The following is a 21,956-nucleotide window of genomic DNA, read 5'->3' as shown; positions in this document are numbered from 1 at the left end:
TCTGACTGTGTAGGTGTCGACACCACAGTCCCCCAGTTTCTTAATGAGAATGGGGTAAAAGACAGTGTCGAAGGGCTTCTGGAAGTGCAGGAAGACTATGTCCACTGCTACCCCTGCATCTAAGGATTTTGTGACCTGGTCATAGAAGGCCACCAGGTTGGTCTAACAGGACCTACCTCTAATGAACCCGTGTTGGTTGCCCCTGAACATAGTCTCCCCTGCTGGCCCCTCATGGACATGTGCCAGGATAATTTTCTCAAAAAGCTTCACCAGGATCAAGGTAAGATTAATGGGCCTATAGTTTCTTGGGTCCTCCTTCCTCCCTTTTTTGAAAATGAGAACCACATTGGCTCTCTTCCAGTCCTCCAGCACATCGCCAGAGCACCACGAGTGCTTGTAAAGCCATGCCAGATGTCCTGCAATGACCTCTGCTAATTCCCTCAGCACTCCGGGGTGGAGATCGTCAGGACCTGCTGTTTTAAGTATGTCCAGTCCCTCCAGAGCTTCCCTGACTAGGTCCTCGCTGACCCTAGGCCTGGGTGTGCCTCCCACAGGGCCTACAGGGGTCCCAGTGCGGGGGATGACCAGGTCCCTACTCAGAAAAATGGAGGCAAAGAAATTGTTAAATAGGTTAGCTCTGCTGTCTGGTGCGATGACTAGATTTCCTAGCAAGTCCTGCAGAGGCCCCACATTACCTGGTACCTTCTTTTTACCCTCTATGTATTTAAAAAAGGACTTCTTGTTATACTTGATCCAGGAAGCTAGTCCCAGTTCCATCTCTGCCTTGGCCTTCCTGACTGCACCCCTGCAGCCCCGAGCAACAGAGGTATAGTCTTCCCTGGTGATGGCCCCTCCCTTCCATTGGGTGTATGCCTCCTTTTTAGCTTGAAGATGTTTCCGGATACTTTTGGTGAGCCATGAGGGCTTTTGTGCCCTTTTACCCCTCCTTTGATTCGTATAGGAACTACCTCCCTTTGGGCTTGGAGGATCGTCTCCTTAAAGAACGACCACCTTTCTTGGGCACCCAACTCCCACCCCCCCAGGACCTCAGTGTCTCTCCTACTATTCTCCTTACCTTATTGAAATCTGCCCTCCTGAAGTCCAGCACTGCTGCTTTGCCACCTTGCACTGGATGGTGAATTCCAGCAGGTGATGATAGCTGTTGCCCAGGTGGTCGAGCACTTGCGGTACCCCCACCAGGTCATCACCTGTGGCCAAGTTCAGATCCAACAAGGCATCTCCGCTCACGGGGCTGTGCACCTACTGGGTTAGATGGAGGTCCTGTGTCTCAGTTAGGAACCTACATGAGCAGTCAGACCTGGCTGACTGCTCCTCCCAGCAGATGTCTGGAAAGTTTAGGTCACCCATGATGACCATGTCCTTTGACCTACCAAGACTGGACATCCCATACCAAGAATGGACTGACTGGGACGAGATGTTAGGGTCTGAAGGAAGTAAGAAACAGCCTTAAAGCATCACTCACATCTGGTACAAGGTCAAATTTCAGGAATATATTGCTAATTGTTAAGAAGGTTCACTTAGTGGGGGTTGAGGGCATTAATTTCAGTAGGAAAATGAAAGATTTCAGGCTTTCAGTTTGGAGTTACAGGGACAAGCATGGGCACGATTTGGCTCTACAGCTTGTCCAATGTGCTTTCTGAGCTTCACTCCTACCACTCAAGCTTCTCCACCGTAGCTCCCTAAGTGACTTGCCCTGCACTTGCCTTGTCATAGTATCCAACTTGAAGGCTCTCAGATGACTCAGCCTACTGACTTGCAACCCTGCCATGACCTGCCCTACTGCTTTTCCAGGCCTAGATTCCCTCTGCGCTCTGCCAGTTCACCTCTACTCCTATTGCTGTTGCCACTGGTTTTCAGATCAACATTCCCCGCAGAGTTTTGCCAACACCCTGAAGTTCTGCAACTCCTGTCTTGGGCTTTTCTCTGTACTGGCAGCTTAGCTTGGTGATTGGCATGAACAAATGTCAAGCACAGATTAAGTTTGAAACTACTAATGCGTTCCTTTTTAACTGCAACTCAAATAAAGGTTCAGAACCAGATCCTCCACAGCTGACTTAGCACAATACTATCCCACTGCTCCAAGCTGTTTTTTGTATTGTTCAGCCACAAGAACATTTTCCTTTCAGTTTTCAGGATATTGGTATATGTGGTTATTGCTATGGAATTACACACTAGTCATTCCCAGTTACATGTGTACAAACAGGTTGTTTTGCTTTTAAGCACTTTGGTTTGTCTAATTTAAACCTGGACAAATACAAGACTCCACTTTTCTGCTTTGAATTAAGAACTGGGCTGATAAAAACACAATGCCTTGCATTACTTGGAGATCACAGGTCAATTTTATAATGAAGTCTGAGCAGAATGGTTTCCAATTACTGGTCATTTAACAACAGTGACAACCACACGAGATGCTAAAACAGGAAGAGGACATTGGGCATTCTTTTAGCACCTAATTTCATTAAATACATTAATTTAATAAAATTCAATTTAAAAGCTCCAAAGAGACTAATATGAAAAGATTAGTCATTTCATGTATAAATGAATTAACAATCAAGATAAGGGACTATTCATTTTCCATAGTCAGATTTTAAGAATAACCCAAGCATAAAGCCTCAACTCTGAAAAAATGGCCAATTTTTTTTTTTTTTGGCAAGCCCAATACAAATATTTTTCACCAAATGACATTTTCCAAATGTGCATCTGAAATAAATGAAAGCCAAACACACATGCACAGACACATCAGTGTTTCAACAAACAAGGTTCTGCCTTTTATTGTATTTAGAACAACAACAGATTTCAAGATTACAAAAAGAGAGCTGAACGCCACAGTGTGAAGTTTGTCCTGCTGTACAGCATTGGCTGAGCACCCACACTGAACTCAAACATGAACTATACTGTATTATGATTGGTTGGTTGTTTATCCTTGGTATCAAAAATGTTTCTTTTTAGCTAATTACAAGCAAAAATAAACGATGTTCAATCTAGCATGGTAAATTCTCAGTCACTGATCTTTCGGGTAGGCATATTCAGCCACATCTTTGTGGACTGAAACTGGAAGAAGTCAGCTTCAGGCAAAATCTCAGCGATGCTTAACATAATAGGTGCCTATTTTCTTTCTTAATGTATTTAGGGCTAGATCCTTGTTCCAGTAAAGTCAATGGGAAAAAAAATCCATTGACTTCTGAAGGAGTGAAATTTAGCACTTCACACCTATAAATATAAGGGCTTCTGAATACCACTATTTAAAAAGGACTGTGGGCGCATCTACATGTTCATTAAAGCGCCATAATTAAAATGCATTAAGTTTAGTAACTATAGTTACAGGTACTACCTGAATGCGTGGTAAATGATGCTACTGTGCATTAATGCATTACCGTGGGTTTTGCCCACCGCACTAATGCACAGTAGAATTAGTCTACTGCGCTGGAAGTGTCTTGTGTACGCACACCCTGTCTGAAAGAAATTGCAATTCTGTATGTGTAGCAAATAGTATCAGTACATTTAACTGCAAACCTGGCAGAGCATGAGAAAAGCTTAGCAAAGTAATAGCATGGGCAGACAGAGACTGAACAAAGGACTTTGATGCCATGCCTCAGAAGCCCAAGGCCTTGCTAGATCCTTGGAATCTCATGACATGGGTGAAAATCTAGAGAGAAATTGGCAATGTTGTATTTGAAAGTTGGCTCAACCAAGTTGTGGGCTGCCATTCACTTCCTTTCGGTAGCCCCACTGAATGAGAGATGTGTTTGCCTCATAAGCCTACTCACATACAGTGAGACAAAAGATTGCAGTGACTATTCTTTCTTGCTTCCACAGAGCTGTGAATTGGGAGACCACACCGGCACAGAGGCACCAGCAATAAACTTTTAGGATTATTACAAAGAAAAATATATCTATATAGAGACCCTTTAATTAAAGAAATATTAAGAAATAATAACAGCTGTCAATTTGCCACAGTCTTTATACAACATCTCTAAGACCCAACAGTATAATGCAAAATACCAGGAAGAGCAGCTCAGTATACATTTGCTGTGGTTTTATGTGAAGGACAGGCAGGCACCTTTGCCATCTAAGAGTAGGCTTCCTTGCCCTTTCAAAAGGGGAAGGACCCAGGAGGCCCATCTTCACTTCCAAGGTAGTGATTAGAGCACAGGTCAAACTTGGCTGAATGGATGGGTGTTATGTGGAGGGGATGGATTCTGTGTTCTTAAAATTAATCCTCTCTCCAAAATAAGTACAACAAAATGAGGACTCCTTTGTAACTGGAAAAGTAAATTAGCATCTGAAGAGTTTTTAGCACTAGCCTCTACATGAGTCAGTTATGGATTATAGCTTTCCACACTTCGTTATCTCCAAATTACTCATTTGCCCTCTCGACTTAGAGTGTTTGAATACAACTTGCCCACAAAACCTTCTCAGGGCTGCAGTGCTGAGGTTGCTGCATCCTGGGTGAAGGCACTCGGCCAGTGGAGGCAGTCCAGTTTTCACATGTACTCAGAGTGCAATTGCCAATGTACTTTCCAGGCACAATACCAGTCGCTAACTGGACACAAATCTGAAGGTGCAGACACGGTTTAGAGGAATAGCTAATACAGGAAACATCATTTCTCTTACTCCATAAATCCATTTTGAAACATGGCTACAAAATAAATACCAGCTTACTAAGCATTTCAACGCTATGCATTGAATTAAATCTCTATGCTATCAAAAGGTGCAAAAGTTGGGGTTTTCTCTACTGTTCTTCTAGTGTAAATATCCCCACCTAGCAGGAGGGTTTAAGGGACCTAGACAAACTAAGTGACACCAGAATAAAGGATGCCAGCATCTGCTCATGTACACTATGTAAAAATGGACCTTTTAAATCCTGGTCAGTACCTACCAGAAAAAGAGATTAAATGTGTCTACTAACACATCCACAGACTTAAGGGCCCATCTACTGAAGAATCTCTCTCTTTCTCTCCCACTGAGAATGAAAAATGTCCTTTGAGTAAGGACTCAGACTAGAAATCTTGGGTAATATAAAAAAACTCTCTTTCTCTCTCTGTTTTCGCTTTTACACTTTAAGGGAGAGATCAACATCTACAGTCACAGATGTATTCTATGTAAAAATGGGGAGACCTCTTGCTGTCTGTCATAAGGTGCCCAGTGCGTGGACATTTAGTCCTTTCGAGATGACACTGTTAGGATCTCTTGCTATGGTTCAGGCTCATGCTTGTAGAACTAGGAGGCACATTACCTCACAAGGTTTAAATACCAGATAAGCCATATTCATTCATATACAGAACATGGCAACCTCCTTACAACCTATTACCAGAGCAGCAGGACAGTCCCTGGGCATGCACTTATACATGTATGTAACGGGGAATTCACCAGTATGTGATAATTATTCAGCATGTACTTGAGGAACCAAATTGAGGCACTTCTGTGGAGTCTGATTCACTACTTACTTACACCGTTATAATCCTATTGGCTTTCAACATTTCTTGGATTCTTGACATTCCTGATTTACAGTTGTGTAAGTAAGAAGTGAGTCAGCTTCTTGGGTTTTTGGTGAGTCCCTACTGAGGCAAACTCAGAGGTAGTTAATGGGAGCTTTATGTGTAAGGACTCAGCAAAAAAGGAGTTAGATCCTCAGGATTTGGCTCAAAATACACACTGCAGATTCTGTAGCAGTTATCCTAAATGACACTCCCCTGGTCTTTGGCAGGGTGGTATAGTTTTGGGGTACTTGCCAAGTTAAGACCATATGCAGTTAGTGCAGCCTGGTCATGCATGTAACTCCAAAAGAAACTGCATCCTTGGATCTGAAAGGAGAATTCAGCTCAGTGTAACTAGAGAGGGGCTTGCAAGATATTTGCTTCCGTGTTATGGAAAACAATGCCAAGTAAGCAAATGGCTTCCTCTGCTTCTGGAGTGAGATAAAGCAAAAAGCTAAATGACCTGCTTAGTATGCTTAAGGAAAACTTCCACATTAGTGTATGGATTATGAGATTCCATTTGCTTTATTTAAGCAAAAGTAGAAATAAGAATGCAAACTTACTTTGCATACAAAATAAGAACTGAACTACAAAGGGACATAGCAACAGAAGCACTTTTGCACTTCTCAGGCCCTTTTCAGTTCCTGAAAGCAAACTGAAGGAGACAGTTTTAGATAGAGTTTGGACAGAGATGATACAGAAAGGGGAACAGTATCAGTGGCTGAAGACAGTATTGGATTTGTAACCTGGAGGTACCCTAATCAGCATGTTGCCAATCCTCGTTCTTTGACTGGATTCCTCAGTCATACTTTCAGTAATGCCATAACAAATCCAACTTCCAATTTAGGGAAAAAAATGGCAGAAACCTACCAAACATTTAAAAGCTACAGAATAAAACTTAACACCCCCCACCCTTCCCTAATACAGCTTGAGTGGCACAGGAGCTACTAGTAGACCTCAGTAAAGGCAATCTAGCTATGTATGTACAATATTGGACAGGCAGTATTCAAATGAGCACATTTCTTTCCTAAAGGACAAATAGTTTGACAAGCACTATACCCACACATTGCAAACGTTTTGCGGATGACACATGGACAGTATCCTCCTCCATCCCTCCCCCATTATCTATGTGGTTCCGACACCAAACAAGGCTGTTTGTCTGTAAATGTTCGGTTTGACTTTAGACATTTGCCAGCACTCCACTGACGCTCCAGAGTGGCACCAAAAGTGAAACCTTCGGATTGACTTGAGCAGTGCAAAATAGAAGCTTTCTTTAAAGGAAGAGTTTATCACCACTCTCAACATCCTTCTGTTTTACAGCAGAATGAGAATGCTGTGCCAACTCAGACCTTCAATGTATTTTTTTTTGTAACTCAACAGAAAACCCAGAGTGCTGAAAGGCAGGAGCTAGTACACGTGGATCTTTTCACTGGTGCATTCTCAAAATCAGTAGATTCCAATGAAATTTCAGTTTTCTGTAACCCTCCAAAACAATGAAGACAAATATTTATGATAGCAGAGTATATTCGTTAGCATTAAAAAAGAACTCATTGCTGTTTCATTACTCTCCAGAAGGGGCAAAGGGGGAAGGATGCAATCAAATTAATCTATCACAAGAGAGTTAACTCATCCAAAAACACTGTAAACATACTTTTTGTTCAGAGAACTCTGCACGGGACAACTGGAGAGAATCAGGGAAACTCTGCGGCCACCATCTGTGCTGACATTTACTCTCTTCAGAACCAAAACACATCACAAGGAAGCATGTGGGGCTGCCTGACTAGAAGAACAGTCATTGGCCACAATCCATGAAAGGCCCACAGAGCATCAGAATAGTGCTGATTGCTTTTGTGTGGCAGGTTGCAGTTGGAATAGGCCCATGGATCTGGGGGAGAGTTGAGCTGATGGGGTTCCACAAGCCTGAACCTCCTTCTTCTCCTCATGTTTAAATGGTGATTTGGCAAATGTTATCAGCTGTTATCACACAGGAAATCCATCTCCTCCAAAAGCTAAGACTCTGTCTTTGTTTGGTTTGCTTTTTTGGTACAGGAATACCCGTATACCGGACTGACGAAGTGCTTCTAATGTGGACAGAACCATACAAACAAACCTGTGCTTTGAACAGTTGTAGTAAAATAACCTCCCTGAGCAAAACACAATGAAGAAAGGTGCAGGTTTGCAAGTATAAGTGCATCTACACTGGGGATTTTTTCAGGCACAGCCATGTCAATCAGGGTAGCATCTCTTCACACCAGTCACCCACACACCTATGCCAGCAGAAGTCCATAGGACAGGCTTAAATCACTAACCAGGCCTGACAGCAGGACTTTTGCGGTTCTGTTGGACTCATGAGACAAGGGGAAGTAGGACTCTGAAGCGAACTGAGAGACATTAAGGTGAAGAATTATATTCCTACATGTTCAGTACAGCCTTAAACAATAAATCTGAATAACATTCATGGGCAGAATAATAATTTCTCAGGAATACCAAGCAGAGCCTTCCAGTGGGAGGATTCAAGTCAGTGTTACCCTGCTTTGAAAAAAACAGATGTCCCTTTCTGAAACAGTCCCGACTGCAGAAAGTTGCTAATATCGAAGAAACTGAGTGTCTGATTTGTTTTGTTTTGAATACTTATTCATGTCCACCAGGCAGGTTTCTCTACCTCCACTGGTTCTGCTGCAGGATGAAACACTGTCATCAATTCAGGCATGGTCTGTGAGTTTTGTTTTGATAGTGCTGTCTTTACTGTGTCATTGGTCAGGGTGTACTCCCTTGATCTCCCTTATGTGAAGATGATCCATCCTCATCAGGGGAGTTGTGTGCACCTCAGAGGAGGAGTAGGAGTTTCTTATGTGATTTGTTTACAATTTCCCTGAAACACTATGGAAATCTCATGGCAATTTCATGCCAGCTGCAATTGTTTCCAAAAGGAGCAGGATTGACAACAAAGGATCACTTGTCCTCACACAGTCCAAAGCACCAGAGCTCTGGTTGCTCTGCTTCTGTGATGTCGGCCTGTAGGTATCCTGAACAGTCTGCGATAGAGTTCAGAAAAAAGGCAAATGCAAAGCATAACCAGAAAAATCTAGACTTTCAGATAACCCTAGTGAGAAACCAGAGACAAGTAGAGATGCCAGACACTGAAAGGGAGCATGCCAGAGGCAGGGGTGTGAAGAGACTTCAGGCACTCATGAAAGCTGGATACAACCGACGAAAGGGGAAAAAAATTCAAAACTGGAATGTGACATTGGTAGACATCTGGACATTCACTGGACAGGCTTTGATCCAGTCCTCAGAAAAAAAATGTCCTGGATGAAAACAGCCCTTCGCAATCTTTGAAGGTTTCCAAAGATCACAATCCTTTCCAGCCCTCCACTCCAGATTGGGCATTTCTTACAGAAGTGAGTACTTAATGTTTCTCTCAGCTGTGAAAAGACCATGGGTTGGAGGCCTGAACACATGACCAGAGCAGAGGACAAGATACATATTTTCAGCACCAGGACTGAATATTCATAAGCTAGCAGCTGTCTGATTTAGAAAGATATGATAACCTCAGCAAGTTGTGCTCTTTCACCCCTGACACCTCTCTGCTTCACTACTACTGTATTTGAATTCACCTGCCTCTTAGAGACATAATGCAAATAAAAAAACAGGAAAACACCCTGGGGAATAAGGAAAATAACCCCTTCCCATAAATGCGCAGGCTTCATTTGCTTCTTGCTTTGTTTTGTTTTAAGGTGAGAATGAAGGGTGGCATTTCTCCCAAACTGACATGGCACTGGGTCACAGGTACATCACCATGGAAAATACACAAGCAAAAGACTGTAAACAAGTGCCACTGGACACTGTCACATAGTCATGATATGTCACAACATTTAAAGAGACACGGAGCCATCCAAACACAGGTGGAAGCCATGGCAGGTAGTTCAGTTCAGAGGTACCACAGGAAAAAATAGAAATGAAAGGAATCCCAGCAGGTAGTAGTTTGATACTGTACATCTTCTCACCAAGAGTATCTTTAGAGGGGATTCCCCAAGGCACTGCAGTACAGTAGTGCAGAGATAACAGGCAGGAGATGGCTGATAAGGGGGATGGCAGCGCAATGCGACTCTCTCCAGAATATCACTGTGCATGGAAGTAGATGGGTTTGACTTTTCCAGACAGGATCTTGGGAACCTGGACAGAGATGATTTCAGCCATCATTTCAGGGTAGTCCACGCTGACCATGTGCGCTTTAATTAAGAGGTCAAATGTAAACTGATGCAGCTCCTTGGCAATCTAGGAAAGAGAAAGGAGGAGGAAGGAAGGTCAAATGAATGATGTATCTTCTCCATCAAGTGGCTCTTTTCACACTGCTAACACTATGCAGAATACAGAGAAACCATTAGCAGGTACTACAGTGAAGTCCTGGCTCACCTACTGTGAGCCAGGGTTTCTGCTCTCTGGACATCATAAACTTTTGGTGTCTGGGAATAGCTGCCAAATGGCTGTTGTTTGTCCTGAGAATGAAAAAAAGTGAGCTAACAGGCCGTGGGCTGCATGTGTAGCAGACAGAGCAATGCGCTGCTCTTATTACAAGCACACAGAGGCCTAAGAGGTGTTTCTGTTTGGAAAATGACTACATAAAAATGGTGCTTTCTTACTCACAGAGGTGTGTTCAGTAGGGCTAACCTATCATTTCTTTATCTTATCTTTTCCCTGTAAAAACTAAAGTAGCCCTCAGAAGATGCCACCTATATTAGCCTGAGTTCATATTGTTAACTAAGTCCCAACAGTAGAATTATTATTATCAGTGATGAGGTGTCAGTCAGAAAAGGCCCACTGATGTAGCATCACTGATGGAGTGAGCTCCATGGTGCTCCTGCTGACACTTTTCAAAGAGGAATTACATGATTAGTATGGCAGTTGGCTTTGACACCTTGGGTAGAGCTGTCATCTTTTTCCAGTTCTGTAAACATAATGTACACTTCAGATCTCTCTCAGAAAACCCCTTTAAGCATGTGATGGAGAGTTAAACAGTAGGTAACATGAGGGAAAGTTTGAAAAACTGGGATGTATTCTGTTTCGATAGTGGAAGCACCAGAAAACTGTCAAAAGCTACTTAAAATGCATACCTCTATTTTGCTTTATCTACAGTACTCTCTTGTGCTTCCCTACAATCAGCCTAGCTAACTACTCATCTGGATTAGTTATCTCAGGTGATCAACCAGCTTGCTGGTACCAATGCTGTAGAGCATGCAGTTTCCTGCAAGTTTTTCCCTCTTGTTCTTTTATTAATAGTGACATTAGGACAAAACCAGGATCTATCTCAATAATTTGTTTGTCTTTGAGTCCTTGGCTACAGTGATGGGCACTACAAAACTGCCAATAAAGGAAGTATGTCATGAAACAAGATCTTGGGTTAGAATACTCTCTATATTACCACAGTCATTGCCATGGCCACCAGTTAGGAGGCCATTTCCCTATGTCCCTTACAAACTTGTTTGCATCTGACACATTTCCTCTAGCCCCAAATCCCGACCCCAACAGACTCTATGACACCCCAGAAAAAGACTATTAATGCTTCCATGCATCTGTCCATGCTGCTGCCCTCTCTTACAGGATGCACGGAGTCCAGGACCTTGGTGAGCTGGTAGAAGCGCCGAGAGCAGGATGTGGGATTCTTTCTCTTGTAAGCAATGATACGATCTAGTTCCTTTATGTAGTTCATTCGAAGTTCATCAAACAGCTTCTGATTCTTCAGTCCATCCACTGGAACTGTAATGGGGATAAGGCAAAGAAGCAGTAATAAATGTGGAGAACCAACAACTGAGAAAATAGCTAACCCAGGCACAACAACAACAGGGATTGTATTTTTCCCTCAGCTTTGCTGGAGGAAGGGTGAGTGTCCCCATGCAACATAGCTTTTCTTTCATGTTCTGATTGTTACAAAATAGAGGCAGCATGGCGGACCCAGCACAGGCTGTGGTCAGATTTTCCTGCTCACCTGGTTCCTACTTGGAGGCCTATTTAGTAAGAACAGTTGAGTAGATGGACACTCTCTCCAGGGGCACAGCTAAGTCAACAACCAGGGCAGGACTTTGCAACAGGCTAGGGAACTACATAGGGCATTCCCTAGCCTGCAACAGCAGAGGACAGGACTGGATTGCCTTTTCTGGCCTTACTGTCTTGGTCATGATGGGATAGTTTGAAAAGAGAAAGGGAAACATTCAGGACATTCCAACAATAAGCTTTGGAGAGAAGGGTGCCAATACTTACCAATACTGAAGAGGAGTAGGGCTTTCATACAGAGAAACTCTTGGGGTGTGATCTGAAGCCACCCAAACTCTTGAGAGAGATGCCGCATCCTGACACACTGGCTGTACATTCTGGATTTGTGCATGCGGTACCTGGTAAAAAGGCACACAACATGTTGGCAAGAAGATGAAAGCACTGCCAGCATGATATATGCATGCTGCTCAGTATCTTCATTAAAAAACCCAGCAACCCTCAGTCTAGCCTAGTGCATTCTATCTAACTTATCTCTAGCAGAATCTCATGGCAGCAAAATCTGAATACGGGAAAGGAACATTTTCCAAAATACCAAGTGTAATGCAAAGGGCTGACCACATGGGATTTTAAAGGTTCACTTGACCCTCTGCTTTCTCCAAAAGTGACTGCATGTTTTACCATATTTAGCAAAGCAAAGCGGGTGTGGATTCTTGTGTGAGCTCCTGGAGGAAGGATTACAATTTCTGCTCACTCTTCAGCCCTGTAGTGACAGGAGGGGAGGCAGGATCTCTCAGGACTTTCAGGATCTCCATTTCCTGCCACAGTGTGGCTGAAGGCAAAAATGGAGTGTAGCCTGCAGGAACTCCAGATACCTTTTTGCCATCATTCTGCATTAAGACATTAATATCAAGGCAGAAATTCCCTTGCTGCTTCCTTGTAAAACCTGTGGCTTATCTCCTGCTGCTTTTTATACTCACTAGACACATATATAATGGATTTATTTGCTGTATCAGTACAGTCATGAAATGCCCCATCATGTGAAACTTGCACCCTAGCAGCTGCAAGCAGAAAACCAGGGGCTCCTGGAGGACACTGCCATGCATAGAGAGTTGGAGAGGTCAGTACCCTCTGAAGAAAGTATGCTCCAGATGAGCTGGGACCAGTTGCAGTTAGGAGCTTGACACAAGCCCTAATGGTGTCATGTGACTTTGGGATGAGTGTACTATAGAGCAGGTGAATAAAGAGGCTAGATGAAGATGTGCGCTGGGGAGAGAGAGCAAGAATAAAGCCCCAATCTGTCTGATTCCCTCATGCATAACTGTCGGTGATGTCAGAAAGGTGCAGGAATGGGTTCCTGGGAGAAGATAGAGAAGGGATATGGGAGAGAACAAAATACGTCAGGGAAGAGGAATGGAAAGCTGGGAAAGGACAGCACTAGGAAGAAAAGGAAGGAGGGAAATTGAAACCTGGACCCCAGGGAAAGGAAGGTCTGAGGGAGGAAAAGGGAATAACTAAGCAATCAAAGCAAGAATATGGAGAACTGTCAGGTGACCAATACTGTGCCACTCCTCTTCTCCTTTCTGTTTTCTTTGCACCAACAGAAAGGTAACACTCCAGGCTTTGGTAACTTTCAGAGGACTTTGGTGAAGAGAGAGCAAATCCTAGGACTGGGAGCCCTGATAGCTGATCAGCTGTAGCTGAGCAAAATGTGGTGTTTATACAGATCTCACGACCTAACCGGGAATGGGGAAACTCGATCAGAAAAGACTGCAGATGCTTCAGGCTATAAAAATACCTGCAGTTGTTAGATTTTGCCTCCTTGGAAACATTAGAGTACAAATGATTTATGACCTAACAAGTTAATTCCTGGTACACTCTGAGCACATAACTCATCCCAGACATTTGCCATAATCAACTCACTGTCAACTATGCAAAGTTCCCTTTTATTGGCATCTCTTTCCCTTTGAGACATGCTTTATGCAAGTTTTGCTCTAGCCATGAGCTCTGTGGAGATTATCAGGCTGTCACTCCAGGCAATTAACAGGTTCATTCTGCCTCCACTTCTACAAATGCACTATGAGTATGAGGACTCGAGACACAGAAGAAATGAAAGAATTCATATAATTCTGTGCTAGATGACCTCCTATTCATTAAAGAGGTTTACATACCGGCAAGAATTTTAACTATTTAGGTGCTTAGCTATCATCATCAGACAAGGCTGTTGGAGGTTTCAAAATAAATATCACAGCACAGAGCACTCTGAGCAACTCTTTTAAAAGAGCAATAAAATTGAGTAGTTAGGTTCAACTGAAAGGCATCAAAGAGCTTAGTCTAGTCAATTCATTTCTAGCTACAGTGAGAGCACCTGTGAAAGAGCAGCCAGGGTGCCAGCATTCCCAGTAGCTGACATCAGCTGCTCCCTACCTCTTTACTTTATGTCAAGTTACCTTTGCACAGCAGTGCTAAGTGGCTAGTGATACCCAGGGAGCCAAACAGGCACACTATTAAACACAGCCAGATCTGTCTGTGGGTCCTCGTCCCTTTTAGACTCCTCGGACACTTAGTAGCACCACTTCCCCTATGGCTTCTGGATCACTTCAAGGAGATCAATGCAGGTTAACACAGGAAAACGAGTTTGCCTATTGAAATTGTTGTAATCTGCTTACACAGGGATCTCCACTGGAGTGGAGATAAACCTAAAGAGCATATGGCCTCAGTGTGGGTCTCTGAACCGTTCTGACAGGTAGCCTGAGAGACAGCTGCCTCCACCCCTTCTGAGAAGGACAATGCAAACAAACCTAAATTGCTGCTATTGAACACTTACTCATTGAAGACCAAATCTGGAGCGAAGTAAAGCATTCTGGAGTTCACGTTGGTGAAAGATCTCCATCCCATGGCGAAAACCATTAGACCCATCCAGGAATACTGGATTACTGACATTTGGTCATCCATGTGCAGGTTACAGAACCCTATGAAAACCCATAAATAGAGGTAACATTTAAATTGGATTCACCAGGGTTAATTTCTCAGCCTGCACTCCCATGAATTTCTAGAAAGTGATGCCAAGGTGGTCCGCAGACTAATATCGATGTTTCCCAAGGTATCTGGTTGTCCATCTAAGAGCTCGAGCACATGGGATGCTTGCATATGTGGACCTATCCATGTGGTCACCTGGCAACCTAAAGCCTTGGCCCCGACATGCTGAGGTTAAATGTGAAGCTTCCAAGTCAGTGCTTGCACCTGCTGGGTTTGACTCTCAGCATAGGAAAAAAATAAAGAAGAGGTGAAAACCCAACCAGGTTGGAGGAATTAAAAAGGTTAATAATACATTGCATTATAATAGCTTTCCCCAGAATTTCCCAAAGAACTTTACAAGCAGTATTTATGTCCCAGCAAGATTGAGATGAATAAAGTTTATCCCATAAGTACGCAGACAGGGAAGGCGAGACAGAGGAGTCAAGTGATTTTCCCAAGGCAACACAGCAACTCAGTGGCAGAAAAGGTGCCCAGAGCTTCTGGCTGCCACTGCCGAGTGCCTCAGATTAACTATAGTCTAACACCCACATTTTTCGTTATTATTCTGACACATTATATTTGCTTTTTAATGCTGCAGAAATGCCTAGATGCCTCAGGCTGATGCACCACTGTGCTAAGTGCTATACTTACACATTGTAAACTTAGATAGCCTCTGCCCCCTAAAGTACACAATCTTAGTTTAACTCAGTATGTACCAGGTGGCCAAAATAAACACATGAAAAGGGGACAGGGCAATACTAACATCAAAAATGATTTCTCTCAAGCTACCATTTCACATAATTATCAGCCAGAGATCTGCCGGTTGATTTGTTCTGCTAACTATTTGTAGCAGCAGTAGTTGTTATATGCTTAGCCATTCTCAGAGCAGGATTCCCTAGGCATTAGGATAGTCTTAACCAATCAATTTCTCTTAACAGGTGAAATTTTGGGCCCATTGAAGTCAATGACACCACCTCCATTGACACCGATAATCAAGTTTCCACACATCGGCTCCCATACATGCAAATGTCACACACTAAGTTTACAATCACCTATTCCTATTTTCTCTGGAGATTTACTAGTAGTTATAGCAAAAAGGCCACCTGCAGTTCTAACTTCACCTTACTATGAACTTTTCTCTTATTTTAATGAAACGTTAAAAACAATGCTAATGCCACCAGTTAGTAATTATAATTCATCATCAGTTCAAGCTCCCATTTCTTGTCTGAGAAACTGTTAATTTCATGCGAGTGCAAATCATGTTAGCACTAAACTGTAATTGTGTTACGCTTGCTTTCTTTCAGCTTTCAATTAACAGCATTAAAACACAATTCTGTTAAAATAGTGTTACTCTGAACTAGTATAGGTAATTTTCCATTCTCAGGAGTCAGGTCACATTAAGTAATTATTGACTCAATAACAACCTTAATGGGGCATGGACATAAAGAAAGAGACAATCTTTCCTCTGGGAAAGGTGTAATTTATATTTAAAATCAGATCTTGAATTTGATTTTGTAATTCAGTGGGGAGCCACTGCAGGCAATAGGGCACAGGGTGCTGTTCATCACAGCTCTTCTGCTAAGCAAGCACATGTTCTATATCAGATGAAGCTTTCACAGGCTGCTTAGCTCCATTCCTTGATATAATGAGTTGCAGTACTTGGGCCTGGAGGATATGAATGTATCAGTCATGGAGACCAGATCTGTAACTGACTGAGAACCCTGCCCCATCCTATCTAGTCACAAGTGGAAAAGAACATTTTTGCAGCTATATTGGCCTGATAGATCCAGTTTCCCCTCACACCTCTGGATCAACAGACAAAACTGTTTGGCCCCTTAGTACAGAGGCTGAGAGGAGATCTGGGCTTCACTGGACATTTTGTTCCATTTGGCTATTTTGAACATGTGTTGCCTTAGAAGGGACAGGGGTTTTGGTTTAGCAAGAAGGCTCAGGTCCATGCCAGTGGAGAAGAAACAGAAGCACAGCTGCACCTCCACAAAGGCTAATGCTTTGGGTGTCTACACTTACTGAGGAGCACAGAAGAACCACGACACTGTGAACTAACTGCATTCAGTGGGCAGCTGGCTTCCTTTGAAGGGGATCTGATAGAAGAAAAAAGTTCTTCAAAGGACTTCCCTCTTCCTTAATTCTGCGTCAGAGAATGGGACATGTCTGTATCAAATTGTGAACAACACTTTGTACGGTAAGTTCCATTTTGCATTAGGACCTCCATTTTGCAGTTTTGTGGTGATCACAAGCCTAAGAGCGAATCTTTTAGCCTTTTTGGGAAGATAGCTGGAAGAGGAAGATGGGAAAGATGAGTTACTAGAATTATGCAGAGAAAGGCAACTAAACTCCAAAGAGTGTAAAAGCCACACATACCTACTATTTTCAGCTAGCCAGGAAGGAAATGGTATTTCAGAACCGAGTGAAGACTTAGGGGAAGACTTAGCTTACTGGAGGAGGCAGCAGAAGTCAGTGGAGAAAGAGACATGAAGACAGGAGGAGGACCAAGAGGATTCCAAAAAGGGCATGGGAGTGGATGCTTAGAGTGCATCCAGCCAACAGAGAAACCACCAGACCCTGTCCAGACCAAGATCCCTGAGTCAGCAGAGTCTGAAACAGAAAGTTAGAGCTTGAGAGAGAGAAGCTTGATCCAATGCAGCAGGTACTTGCAGAGTAGGAGCATCAATGCCACCAGCAGATGGAGAAACAGTGCCAGCCTGATGTGGAACTGAAGAGACTGAGTAACCAGATACCCGGTAACTTAGTAAGCGATGGGAGAATTTGGAATGCTGAGTCTATAAGGAGCACAGAGACGAAACTGTTCCCCCAGCGTAAGGAGATGCTGCTGGTGGCATACTGATTCCTATCTCAGAATCTTTGAAAGGGCTCGAGAGTCAGAAATGAGCAGTCGCTGAAGACTGGCTCTAAAATCAGCATTTACCACCCCAATGGCTTCCAGCGACTTTTTAGCAGCTGGTCAGTCAGTTCTGAATTATAATGGGGACATGTGTAAAATGAGGTCTGTCCCTTTTGTCAGCCATAAAAACAGCACTTTCAGACAGTACTTTGTAAGTAACAATGAAGGAGGGTAAAGTGGAGGCAGAAAGCAGATGCATCAAGCAAGAGCCTGCAAGGTTGGAAGTTCTTAAGAACTGGCCTGTTCCCAAGCCCGGGGAACAGGCTCAGTCTTTCAGGGATGGCAGGTTATTACAAATCTCCGCTCCCATCACTGATTAGCAACCCCCCCCCCCCCCCAAAAAACAACCACAAAAACCCCCCAAAACCCACAAAATGGGTGGTTGGGGAAGGGACCTGAAAAATTGGAATGAACCAAACAGTGTCTACAGACATTCTTTAACTTGAAACCCCTGAACAGAGATTCAGGGCTGGTAAGCCCAGACATTAGCAAACCATTAATTGTTCTACAGACACTGCAGTAGGTACTGCACTGGTTCCAGTCAGTACCACAGAGCAGAGGCATCCAGTGCTGCGTACAAGCAACAATTCATTCTCCTGAGAAAGAATCTATGTGACCACTGGAAAGAAGAGGCTTGCCATGGTGTAAGCCCTTCAGTTACAGCCAGGTCTATTCCAAGTGGTGTTTCACAATGTGAAGTGACCACCTGCCTCACACCTGGCTCCATCAAATTGAAAGGTCCGATGACAAATTGCTTAAAAAAAATCTAGCATTCCAGTATTATTATATAAAGGTGCTTTTTGTTAAAGAAAATACAAAAGTCGAGAGAGTCTCTCTTCTGGAAGGGGTATTAGAACTTCGTTGGTGGTACGTGGGCTCAACACTTTTAGGGCCTGGCATTAACCGCAAGTTAAGACATAACAGAGAGGTAAAGGCAAGTGAAAGATGAAGAAAATATATACATGATTTTTTAAAGTTCTGCATTAGGAAATAATTCTATGCCTCAAACCTGGGCTTTGGGGCTGATCCTCTTAATCCTACTGAAGAGAGGGAACCTAAGCATCATAAATGAATTAGAGACCACAAACATACCTGCACTGTCACAGAAGAGGAAGAGGGCTTTTAAAGATGCTCTGGCCAAGCTTCTGTTGGTGTTGCTCCTGGTGGTGATGGCCCTTGTGGTCCCCTCAGGTGTGGAGGGGAGGAGAAAGAGCCAGTGAGGGTGAAACTCTGGCCAGAAAGCCATGTATAAGATGCTGTTTCAGTTGTACTCTTGTTTTATTTTGGCATCATGTTGATCTTCTGAGAGGCTTAAGAGAGAGCTCCAAGGAGCTTGTCTGATGAGTCTTTATTTGATACCTGCCAGGGAAGCCTGCAGCATCCAGCTGACTAAGAGTCTCAGTGTCTCACTCAGCTGGGAAAGCAGTTTGTTGAAGGCATTTCAGTTTTTCTGTTCAATTCTGATGAATGGCTCAGTTACATATTTGCTTTTTGACAAGGTGCTGTGTCTCAAACAGGATAGAACTCTCTTTCATTTGAAGAAGTGATGATCCATGAAGAACATGAGTTGACTTTTTAATATTCCAAAGCGAAAACATGTTTTCTGGGTTCATATTTCTAACTGCATACAGTCTTGAGTTCTATTCCCAGAAACCAAGATCCATAAATCTTCATTGACAAAACAGTTTGGATTTCCTGGCTTCGCTTTTGGCATTTCATGGGTCTAAGTAGTTGATGGATACCATTCTTCTCTGACATCTCCAGTGCTCAACAATCTTCACAAGGCCTTCTTCCCAGATCTCATCAGTTTGGAGTTTAGAACCTAGGCTCATTTTGCATGACTCTGTGTGTTTTCTCAGGTTAACATTTCTCTATCAGTAACTTTAGCCCCTTCACAAAAATGTCCAAGTTGAAGTTTACTAGTTCTCATACAAAGTCTTTCCATATTTTTGTGTGATTTTATAAACTGACCCAGTGTATTTCACAGCAATACAAAGACCCAATACAAAGCCCAATTAATGCAACACGAAGACCATGATCACTTGATTCAGCATCGGCCGAAGGAAACAGATACCTCAAGTGTCACCTACTATGTCAGTATTTATTTAAGTCTCCTTAATTAAACTATGGGGTTGGAATCACATTGGCAGATTTCAATGTTTAGTGTTTGAATGTGTGACTCAATCAATTAATTGGCTTCTGTGGCTTTTATTTCTTATCCTACATTGTATTTGGGTTTCCTTTAAAAAGCCTAGCTTTTATCATTAATATTTTATTAATATTATGTAAAGGTAATAATTTATTTGTTTAGCCTTAAAGACTGCTTTGAGGTCTGTTTTAATACACAGTTACCAGAAACATGGTAGCCTGGATTTTCAAAAGCAATTACTGACCTTGTGTATCTAACATGAATCACCTTATAGGGGAGCTGAGGGAAGGTATCCAGCACTTGCTGAAAACCAGGCCCCTATAAGGTGTCTCAGTACCAGTTTTGAATAATCTGGCCATTACACATTATTAACCATTTAGTGCCCAATGTAGTGCCCCCAGACTTTTAAAAGCATTCTTCAATTCCTTCCTCCCAAACATTTGTTATAAATATATATAACTTGAGTGAAACTTTGAAATTTCTTGTATTTAACATTATTTTTAATAATTTTTAATTCCTTTATTAATACAATTGATGATTTCAATTAAATTAGCTTTTTTCTCTTTAAAATTTTCCACCTTAGTACTCTTAGAGCAAATGGGATACCTTTGATTAGGCAGATTTTTGAGAAACTCCAAACAACTCTAGTCAGTGGACTACCACTAGCCCTAACTCAAAGGACTGGTATAAAGAACCTGCACTGTTTTAATATATACCTATTTTTATCTTGGGTAACATCAGGCTGATAAATGATCTCTCTGGCACAGCAGCATGTACCCTGGATCCCTGGAGAAAGGAGGAGACATGCTCACTCTGTTATCCAACTAATTAGAACTTGGGACCTGTCCCGGTGCAGACCTGCTGTAAAATGGACAAAAGGTTTCAAAGCTGGTTCTTCAACATTTCTTACGTGGAATCTTAGAGCTAATTTCCCAGCAATTTTAGGTATTTCTCTTGTAAAAATAAAGCAAATATTTTTTAAAATGATTTTTAAGCAAGTCCTTTTAAACTAAAATATTAAGCACTGATTTAAGCCAGCTGCAACTTTTTGGCTCAATTTAAAATGTATGAAAAAGGAAGGGGGGAGTATTTTCCACTGCCTACCTTTCAAAACTGGTCAGATTTCATGGATTATTTAAATCTTCTGTCTGTAACCTGTGTGCTAGAGCAGCATTCCTGCAACAACTTAAATCTTCCTTCCCACATAGACCAGGGTGGCAAACTTGCTTGGCCTCCCAGGCTGGATCTGCACATGGAGCTCCTTGCAGGCCAGATCTGGAACCACCCCTCACAGCAAAGCAAGTGACACTCTGTCACATCAGTCAAAACATGTCCCTAGTAGGCTCTGTCCCCTGGATTTTGTAAGTGGGCCCTGCTTCTGCCCATCGTCCCTAAATTCCCAGCTACCCCAGGAAGCCAATGGGCCATGTGATGTGGCTCTGTGGGCAGTATCTTTGACACTCTTGAGCTAGACCTCTACTTGGATTTCTCCTGTCTTCTGTCCTATGCACCCTTTGAACTAGGAGTCATTTTAAAACAGTGCATTGTACTTCCAGGTGAAAAGATCTTATTGGCAGGGTCCCTTGGGACCTTTTCTTTTTGGTGACTCTTCCCTTTGTCAGGTATCATGTGATTCACTTGTCCTGAGCTAACCAACACTCACACTGAACATGCCTCCTTAATGGAAAAAATAATCAGTTTGTAACAGGCAGAACCACAGAGACTTCAGCTTACTGCTGAGATGGGACTTGGCATAGGGCAATACTGCTGTTCTAGTCAGTTGTTTTTCGGAAGGAAGGGGATGAGTCACCAAAGAGTTAGTTCTAGCTCCCATTTGTGCACTGCTTTTACAATCTTGCTGTCAGGCCTAATATACTACATTGACATCATGGAACATTCTCTTTCCCCCCAATATTCCTAGGTTGTCTTAGGGTGCTGTCAGTTTTTCAGTCCCTCACAATTGTTCCTTATAGTCCAGTTAGCCTATCTGTCAGAGTGGCATTCTTGGTTTGTAGATCGTGGATGGCATTCTCCTGACTCCTAAATGCAGTGACCATACAAAAAAATTAGAATCCTATTCTGGTTTCATTACACCATCTCTGTAGAAATGTTTTATAAATAATCCTTTAATTGTGTTTAAACTATTTTGTGGCATTCCCGCTAAAGTGTTATCTAAACACCAGAATTTACTTTGGATGTTCTTTCTACATGACGCTGAACAGAATTATAAATTAGCAATTTAAAAGATTAAGGCTGTATTTTACTTGTCCAGTGGTTCTCAATCTTTTTAGGACTTCAGACATCCCTTGGTAAATGGCAGCTCTTATCTTTCACTCGTTTTTTGAATACAGAAAAATAATAGTACAATTTTTCTGTTGCA

General features: G+C 42.6%; 1 protein-coding gene across 1 annotated transcript in view; it reads right to left on the bottom strand.

The window, feature by feature from the left end:
- Positions 1-2,769: 2,769 nt before the first annotated feature.
- Positions 2,770-21,956, bottom strand: part of AR (androgen receptor) — a gene marked incomplete at its 5' end in the record, with an annotated part of 115,341 nt that continues 96,154 nt past the window's right edge. The window contains 4 exons of the mRNA XM_019536145.1: positions 2,770-9,776; positions 11,098-11,255; positions 11,757-11,887; positions 14,314-14,458. Of these exons, the coding sequence (XP_019391690.1) occupies positions 9,621-9,776; positions 11,098-11,255; positions 11,757-11,887; positions 14,314-14,458 (590 nt within the window). The remainder of the gene's footprint in view (positions 9,777-11,097; positions 11,256-11,756; positions 11,888-14,313; positions 14,459-21,956) is intronic.

The sequence above is a fragment of the Crocodylus porosus genome, unplaced genomic scaffold (assembly GCF_001723895.1).
Source record: "Crocodylus porosus isolate Cpor-Errol unplaced genomic scaffold, CroPor_comp1, whole genome shotgun sequence".
Classification (NCBI taxonomy): Eukaryota; Metazoa; Chordata; order Crocodylia; family Crocodylidae; genus Crocodylus; species Crocodylus porosus.
Note: the sequence above shows the minus strand (reverse complement) of the source record. Positions and strands in the feature narration are given on the sequence as shown.